The following is a 9,614-nucleotide window of genomic DNA, read 5'->3' on the forward strand; positions in this document are numbered from 1 at the left end:
TTTTCAGTGGGTAATCTTTAAATTTTCAATTACTTCTCTACTGTTAACTGCACAGACCGAATTTCTGCATGTCAAATCCAAACGAAAAGCTGTTGCGCCTTCGAGGATCTTCCTAGTGCTAGGATCTTTCTCTCTCCATTCGACTCCATGTAAACAGCCCCTTAATCAGGATGTCAGCAGCATCCTCTGAGACCGATATGCAAGAACAACTAATCTGGATTAAACAGCCCTAAATAGTACAGGCAAAATCATCGCAATCAATGCAACGTAGCCAGACGCCAGAGCACCCCGGAGACCTCAGGAGAGCTTGCTCACAGGCTAAATGCAACGATCACCCTTTGAATCCATATAGATAAATCGACTTTAATCGTCACGGCGCGGCACGGATCTTGCAGGAAACTGAAGTTCGGTTGATGCATCTCTGCCTTGTAAAATTTAAATCTAAAATTTACTACGTAGCTGGACTATCAACATTTTAGAAATGCTTTTAGTCGCCACTGAGACGCGTACGTTCAGTGCCCCGGGAGGCCAGATCGAAGAACAATCACTCTCCGTGCTGGCTCTTGTCAGTGTCTTGTACCCTCTTGTACTGGCAAAGTATGATTTACCTGGTTTCACTTGACCTTGTACTTGCGAAAAGGTCTTTTGTCTGTGTGGATAATCCTGAAGATATAGTTTTACGTTCACAGGATTTACAGCATCAAACACTGCTATGGATACTTGTTCATTCACCCCAATGTGAAATACATTTGGGGCCATTATTGCAAATCTGCAAATCGCAAAGGTGATATTAAAATGTTATTAAATCGTTGAGTCATTTCTCCCTCAGTGATTGGTCAATTCACAGTCCGTAAGCTGTGGTACTAGCCCCCCTGGGGTGGGGGGTGAGGTACTCCCTACAATGGCCTGAGAGGGGTACCTTTTTCAGGCTTCAGGGATATAAAAGGGTAGGAATTTCCTAAGTTGACTCAAGTATCTGAAACGCTAGGGAAATCTGTCATTTCGGTCAGTAAAAATTCTCAAAAGAGCTAATATTCTTACTTAAAAGAAAATGCATCTACAGTAGTTACAAGGGATAGGGGACCAATTGGCAATAGAAGGTACAAATGTATACCAAAGGAGTACTTTTTTTGTCAAAGATGGTATATAAAAGGGTAAAGGGTCTGATATCCTGACGGAGCCTCCCTGTATAAAACTTTGGTAAGTACCTCAGGAGCTTCAAAATCGCGACCCCGTTGGGCGGCACATACCCGTATAGGTAATGTATAGGAGTACCCCACCCCCCTCCCCCCGGGACTGTAAATGACCATGGCTAGTGATTCATGACTTAGGGATTATGTTTCATTGCTGACACTTAGATTCTGGACGGGAAGCCAAAGTTTGTTTTGATCGAGCTGAATGGTAAAGAAAACCGCGAAAGCCGCGACCTCATACATCACGTGTATGCTGAAGCCACTCTCTAAATCACTTTTTATCATGGAAAAAAAGAGAAAATTTTGAAGGTCAAAGTGAGCAACCTTTTTTGCTTCAATTTCTTGCGACTAATGTGCCGTGAATGCGGAGTAAAGGAGAAACCAACTAGCAACTGAGGGTCAACTGAGTGAAACTGAGATCAATTCAACAAGGATCTCCTCCAATGATAAAGAATCCCTATGGCCCGGGGAAAAGTACTTGGCCCATTTTATAAAACTTTGTCGCTGAGGGTATGAAACCTGACCCTGTTTATTTAGAGCAAAAGGGAAACCGAACATAACTAGCCAGTAGTGGGAAAACAATCGCTGTTTAAGGAACCCTGTCAAACAGGACACTGAATTAGCAATGCTTCAACTGCCAGATACGAAGTTTTTCCGCAAAAGATCTAACCATGCCAAGGATAAGCTCACATGAATTTCAACGCGCCCTTCTGGTCAGAGAACCGAAAAAATAATAGGGGGGCTTCAGCGCTGCTTCAAACTTTACCGCGCTCATTCCATTCCGTTCAAATCGTCTAATGTTTGCGAATTTTTCTGGATTTGCATTCTAGAAGACTGTACTGCTGTTTAGGGAAAGAAAAGGAAGTCGTTGTCTTGTGTTCTCGTCCTCTTACAAGACGTGAAATAAAGCACTTTCACGTCGTAATCGTGCAGTGATGGCAAAGATACGTATATATAAAAAAAGAGATAAACAGGCAAATTTGGTTTTTTGCTAATAATCTAAAACCCATTAGTTTTTGCCGTTCTTCTTTGCGTCGCTGTCGTCTTCCAACGGCACGTCCTTATTTATCAAGAATCCCAACTCCCACCCCCTGGCTTATTTAGAGCACGGAAGTAATTTATAAAAGTATCACTTTTAGTCTATGGATTATAAAATCCCAATTATACGGTTCATTCTCTTAATGTTTTATATCCTTCTTGACGAATCTGTTCAATCTTTGACTACGCTCCCTCTGACTGACTGGAATAAGCCAGGCTTATCCTTTGTATAGTTCGACTGAACCGCTGGGTAGATCGCCAAAGGGCAAAACTAGCATATCACTTCATGAGTATCTTTTAAGCATCAGCAACAAACAATCTTTGTTTCGCGGAAGTCGTTAAGTTTTATCTTTTGGATCCGCTACGAAAGAAAATGAAACATTTGATGGTACTGTAATATGGCACGTTTTTGGACGCGGACTTACGGATCTGACTGACTCAGCGCATGACGCACGGTATTTCGCGACCACAGTATTCCATCATGATTTGTCGGACCCAGAAACTTCAGCCGCTTTCATATGAATATAGCAACTTACATATATAAATGAACAGGAAGTCGCTTACCTTTTGGCTGAGATACATCCTATCGAGAGGATAATCAAAATTAGAGCTTTCATTGTCCCAGTACACTGGGTAATGCAGATAGTTTTATCCGGTACCTTTCCAACGAACAAACTGAAAAACGTTAGATTTGTACTGCTTAATACGTGTTAAGGGTCAGGTAATTCTGTCTGTGATTGCTGGGTGGGAGTGGTTGTACGCCGGAGAAGACCGGGGAGATGGTGCTCGGGGGGGGGGGGGAGGGGGGAGGAGGGGGTTGGAGTAGCTCATGTTTGCGCCTGGAAATCGAATTCTCTTTTACTCGTTTGCACTACTGATATATAGTTCTGTCACCACATCATTCAGACTCATAACACGGTTTTCTTTCGTAGAAACAGTGTAACAATTCGGAAGAATGAGGCCCCACAAATGCAAATGAATTGTCTGTTCCTTCTTCCTCAGGAACTGAACATTAAACGTGCTTTTTTTGCCTTCAGCGTGGCATTCTTGATCCTAAATTCCTGAAACATCTGGTTTACGTTTACCGCTAAAGGAAGTTGATGTCTGTCCGTTTTGGCAAAAAACCAAAATAATCTATGAGTTCAATAATTTTTTTTTTATTTCTATATTTTTTGAAGTTTCCATAATTGCACAAGGCTGTGCTGAACTGCAAAATCTAACTGTAGTCATCATGTCGCGTCCCAGAGCATAGAAAACGTGATTTTTTTTTTTAATGAATGCCTTTTCTGTTTAGCTTTAGCTTTTGCTTCCTGAAGGGTCACACATCTCTGGCAATATGTCAACATTTATTTCAGTATCGTGTGTCTTCGGAGAAAGGAGGGGAACATTGGGGGGTACCCAATAACAAAATGGCAAATACCGAAATACCGAGTCGAAAATCGACGAAATACCGATATCGCATTTATGATCGGTCATGCTTACTTAAAGTTGTATCCATCTCCCATGTTTATCTCAAACATATATAAAACAGAAATCAACCTCAGCCATCGCGAGAAAAGGTGAGAAGAGACCTCAAATTGATCTTTTCGACGGTCAAAAAGCCCGGTCATTGGATATCCTACCAATTTTATCATGGACAGGAGCCCATCAAATGATGTCATAGATTAACGGTCACGAAACGCGCGTATCCGCACGTAAAAATCACACAACAGTGGAAATCCACTTTTAGACAGGAGAGCGCAAATACCGTAAACCCGCCTATGTCCCCGAGGTCGAAAAGTGTACAGTGTAGGCTTACTGCAAGGTCAGGCAGTATGCATGCATACATTGGTCTTCTTTATACTACATTTGCATTATCCGTTTGGCATGGACAATCTTGGGCAAACATTTGTGTAGTTCGTCTGGTTGTGCGTCTCAAGTCAGGGGCACCCAACGAGGATATAGTTCAAAACCACTTAACATAGCATTGTTGAACGTAGTTTAGTATTCAAACAGTAGATATAGGCATATTTTTATCCCCTAAAAACTTTTCATCTGTTCGGATTACCTAGCTGAAAGTTTAGTGATCCGAAAATTATAGGGATAAAAACTTACCTTCTCGAAAACTTCAGCCAGGAAAAGGCTCCCGAAAATTCTAGGTGGCCTTTTTCAGGGTCAAAATCCGTTGAAAATGGGTAATTATACCATTTTGCAGATGCTCGAAAATCCTAGGAGAGGCAGGCAGGCAAGAAGTTTTACAACAAATGCTCCGAAAATTCTAGATCTCAAATCGTCTTACGAACAGATATTTTCCCGAAAATTGCCGTTGGGTGCCCCTGTCAAGTATAAAGACGTGCACAAGCCGCATTATGCGTTTAGACGAACTTTCCTTTCCTGACGAAATTTCGTTTCAAAGGGCCAGAATACAAGCTCCAGTCAGTTTTCAAAATCTTCTGTTTCAACTGACCCGCTTGTAACCGCTAGTGACTCTAAAGCACATTGCCAAACAGGGAGGCCAAGAACATTATTTTTAAAAAACAGTGTCTTTTAAAACATGATGTTGGTTGCCCTGCTTGGCAATGCTGAAATAAAAAGACGACAGCCAACGGCAACCAACACGTTGTAAACCCGCAGACTATCATCTATACCGTTATTATATTCAGTTAGTTCCAACAAATGATTACTCCATGGTTGCTCGCTGCACATTTACCATTTCTTAATTTCTATTGCTCACTCAATGAGTCAATGCCTTCGTCAACTTAAAAAAAATTGTTTTGCCTTATTTTATCTGTTATGCGTGTTAGAATGTTTAATTACGTATAAAAATAACGTTATATAATTTAAACTAATGGAGGCACGCTGGAGGTTGCTAAGTACGAAAGAAGCGTAAGAATATGGCACGAGGCGATAGCCTAGCGCAACTCTAGCTTCTTGAGTGCTTAGAAAACTTCCCAAGTGCATCCATAACTCCATGTTGCACAGCGGCAACGTTTACCATTTCTTTTATAACATAATCAAAGGAGAAAACATTTCCTTTTGCCTTCGGTTGAGTCATTGGTACTGTAGACGAGTTGATGTATGCTTTCATCTGCCCCGCAGGCGTAAACGAAATCATGCCTTTCAAATTTCTTTTTCACTGAAACAACCGTTCTCCATCTTAAGGTAAATTACAAAACGTTTTTTGTTGTTATTCTGAATGGCATCTGCGTACTTGCTCTTAATGTTACAGTAAATACTTTGTGGGAAAACTATAGCTGCAACTATAAACACTAACTAAAAAGACTCTAAAAAACAATTCTTGCAATAAAGGTAAAGTAGGAAATTAAGGTATTGGAAATTAACGCGACTTAAATTAACGCGAATTTAATCAGGGGCACCCAACGAGAATATAGGTCAAAACCACTTAAAAATAGCATTGTTTAACGTATTTTAGTATTTAAACGGTAGATATAGGCATATTTTTATCCCCTAAAACTTTTTCATTTTTCATTCCAGCTAGAAAAAAGGCTCTCGAAAATTCTAGGGGACCTTTTTAGGGTAAAAATCCGTTAAAAATAGGCAGTTATACCATTTTTTAGATGTTCGAAAATCCTAGGAGAGGCAGGCAAGCAAGAAATTTTACAACAAATGTTCCGAAAATTCTAGATCTCAAATCGTCTTCCGAACAGGTATTTTCCGAAAATTGTCGTTGGGTGCCCCTGATTTAATGGAAAACGACTTTCGAATACTGAGAAAGTTAACGCGAAAGAGGAGGTAGAATTTCATAAAAAGGAAATTAACGCGATTATCTTGACCGAAATCAAAGGAGAAGATATTGACATCACTTCTGACAGCGACAACGATAAAGATGGACTCAAAGAATCGTAAACCTTCGCCTTAGCTTTTGTGAAAGATGAAAAATAAAGGGTAAATGGAAAGAAAGAAAGCTTGTAGTTAATGTTTCTTAGGTGTCAAGAATGTCTGGACAGGTTCCAAAATTGGGGTTAAAATACCGGAAATTAAGAGCGCGGAAATTAATGCTGCGCTTAATTGACGTCGTTCCACCCGTTCTTGCGTGTTTTGTTTGTTTTGTTTTTGTTTTTTTGGTTATACTGCTTCGCTCGTGTTATCGTTTGTAGCCTGCGTGGCAGGCGTTTGAAAGGGAAGGGAAAGGGAGTTTTAGGTGCGATAGAAACGCGAGAGGCGCGCGAGGAGGGAGGGAGGGAAACGCCTGCCAGGAGACCATTGTTTTTCTCGTTTTTAACATCCACCAGGCGAATGTTAAAATCCTGATTGGTCCGACTTCAAAACATGTCAATCACAGCCGTAATACCTTAATCCGATTGGCTGAAATCAACATCACGCTACTGAGAAACTTAAAGGGACTGGTTCACGATAATGCGCATGTGTGAGTTCTGACAGTAGCTGATTGTTTTTCAACCAATCGGAAGCGAGTTAGATGCACGCAAGTAAATTTACAAAATTCAAATTAATTGTTCGCGACGCGAGAGTATTTCCGGGCATTTGGTTGATTTTATTTATCCCCATAATTCAATTGTATTCTTTGCTACTCCTCAGATATATGTTGCAGCCGATAAGAATAAGATTTACAGCCCTGTCCTGCTTTGAAACAAACATTTACCAACGTGTATTTTTACGAGGTCGTACCCGCGCTAACAAAACAGTCACCGATCGGCAAACAAAATTTGTAAACAAACATCTTATTACTGTTCTCTCAGTTCGCCTTATATAAACCCAGAAATACCTACAAATAGCGCCGGACCGGTGACAAAAACACACAACGTATGAGTATAAAGATTATCCTTAATTGAGCATAAATTTCAATTGCTTATCAGCAAATGAACAAATTCATTCGCGTTGCATCGGGTCAGTGTTCCGCAAAATAAATGTTATCGAGTAGCACACGTAAAGAAACTAGATTATGAACAGAATATTCAGGCAATAATTTATTTTAAAAACATCGATTCTTAAACATATACGATCGTAAAGCAAAGATACAAGGAACATTTCAAGTGTACCAGATCGGTGAAGATCGCGCGGCCTGTTGCAGTATAACTACAGGTCGGAGTCAAAAATCAAATCAAAGTTGAACGAACTCATGCCTTTAACCACTTTCCAAGTGTCGTGTATTCTTTTCGTATCCCAGACACTACTCCTAGAACCATACCAGATCGATAGGCTAAGCTTCTCTATCTCCGGAGACTCTTGAGAACGTCCTGTTGCCGGACGGCCACGATGCTCTTCTCAACCTCCATGATCAAAACATTATTTTTTGCGTCTTCTTAAAACGTAACCAGTCAAACGACACAACCACACGTTAATCACCACTACCGAAGTATAACTAGACCAGCCAAAGCGACGGATGTCTGAATAAAACGAAGGATTTTCAATGATTGTACCGGTAATGGCGATTTCGAATTTAGTGTTGACCCAACAAATTTATTCTGAAGAGACAAACGGCGCGCATGCGCATTATCGTGAACCAGTCCCTTTAATAGATCTTTCAGTAATCATAAAAAATATGTTGTTAGTGAGGCGTGATGAGATTTCTGTATGGAATTCATCGTTTAGAACGACTAGAAACGGAAGGTATCTATTTCAGCTTGAAAGGAGAATAGAAGAGAGCAGTTAAAAGACTCGTATGAAGGAAAAGACCTGACAGCTAGATGAGTTTTGCTGACTGGTTTTGAGAAGTCTTGTCTCCCAACGGCTTGTTTTACTCACTAGAAGAAAGAAAGAAAAAATCATGCTGCCTGTGTGCTTGTTATCTGCTGTTTGACCTTAAACGCCTACCACGCACGCTACGCTTATCAACGACCAGATTCTTGAAGACGAAGCGATCTATAATCCTTAGCGATTTTTTGGTTTGAGGACTTCTTCTTGCTGGTTATAGACGTTATAAAGCCGCCAGGAACTTACTTCAATAATAATATTGATTGCAGAATTAGCCTTATTGTAGATCTTTGAAGTTCCGCTCTTCTTTCCCTGCTACCAGCGTTCTTTTGTATGCTGCGCTGGATCCAGTTCGAGAGTCAGCAAAGTGTTTGTGATCAATATCTCCGACAAAAACTGCATGCAAGTTGGGAAGTCCAACACGATACCTTCAGCAAAAACGTAATAGATTTATGCTGGATTTTATATAACATGCCACGAATGGTTGCGACTTTCTTCTTTCAACGGACGACCCATTTACACTTTTTTTAATAGTACCTTCACTTGAGATTTCTTGTTTTACAAAACAAAAGAAAAACAGTAAGCGAAATACGACTTAAATAAGCGCATCGCGGCCAGACTTATTTGACAGCTAGTCATTCACAGTTGCGTTATTTTTGCATACATAATTAGTAGGCGGGATGGCGAAAACAATGGTTTCCTGGCAGGCGTTTCCCTCCCTCTCTTCCTCCTCGCGCGCCCCTCGCGTTTCCCTCGCGCCCAAAACCCCTTTCCCTTCCCTTTCAAACGCCTGCCACGCAGGCTATATCGTTCGTTATCAATTGGCACCAAACTTCAGGTGTTTGCGTGCACGTTGCTGGGGAAAACCAAAAGGAAACTTAGATGTCCTGGGGTGCTTACCATTTGACAGAAAATTTCGGAAATTCCGGATGGAAGGTAAATGGTAAGTTCACTTTTCGGAAATTCCAACCGAAAATTGAGGAGTACGTTTTGAGGTAGTTCTTTCATTCCGGTTGGTACGAACCAAACGGAATGTTGTTTACCATTAACCAATTTCTCCGTTCTTTCTCGGTTCCAGACTCATGCTAAAATCTCGCCCTTTTTTGGATTCAAACCGAAACGGATGTGGCAGTTTTACTGTAAACTGGTAAATCGCTAGACTACGAGTAGTCCTTTTTTCCTCAGAGATAGTAGAGCGTGCTAAACGCGAGCGCGCGTGAAAATCACCCCACGCGAGAAAAGGCGACACGCGGCAGGGAGAGAGAAAAATGAGGCTTTTTTCTTAGTTGCTGCTACAAGACCAACGCTAGTTATGTGTTCTGTGCTGTTATTTGTTCTGCAAATTGTGATTATGTCAAGTGTTGATAGCGGCTGGCGCGTTTTTGACAGATGTTGACAGATTTCCATGCAAGAGCCAATCAGAGTTTTGCGTTGTGAGAGCAACGCATTAGTTCAAAAGCTTGGGCTCATTTTTCTCTCTCCTCGCCGCGTGTCGCCTTTTCTCGCGTGGGGTGATTTTCACGCGCGCTCGCGTTTTGCACGCTCTACTATTCCTGAGGAAAAATGGGGGACTACTCGTAGTCTAGTAATTCGCTTACCATTATGCCATAATGCTTTCGACACCCCCAGCCGGATTTTTCTGTCAAATGGTAAGCACCCCAGATGTCCATTTATACCACGTAACTCTTTCTCTTGGCACAATCCGCTGGCAGATCCGTTGGCGCAGAAATG

The 9,614-nt window shown here is 41.2% G+C and overlaps 1 protein-coding gene across 1 annotated transcript in view; it reads right to left on the reverse strand.

Moving 5' to 3' along the window:
• Positions 1 to 2,904, reverse strand: part of LOC140937162 (complement C3-like) — a 44,165-nt gene extending 41,261 nt beyond the window's left edge. The window contains exons 1-2 of the mRNA XM_073386693.1: positions 2,796 to 2,904; positions 609 to 769 (exon numbers count right to left, since the gene is read on the reverse strand). Coding sequence (XP_073242794.1) covers positions 609 to 769; positions 2,796 to 2,848 — 214 coding nt within the window. The 5' untranslated portion in view covers positions 2,849 to 2,904. The remainder of the gene's footprint in view (positions 1 to 608; positions 770 to 2,795) is intronic.
• Positions 2,905 to 9,614: the final 6,710 nt, after the last annotated feature.

This window comes from Porites lutea, chromosome 5 (assembly GCF_958299795.1).
Source record: "Porites lutea chromosome 5, jaPorLute2.1, whole genome shotgun sequence".
Classification (NCBI taxonomy): domain Eukaryota; kingdom Metazoa; phylum Cnidaria; class Anthozoa; order Scleractinia; family Poritidae; genus Porites; species Porites lutea.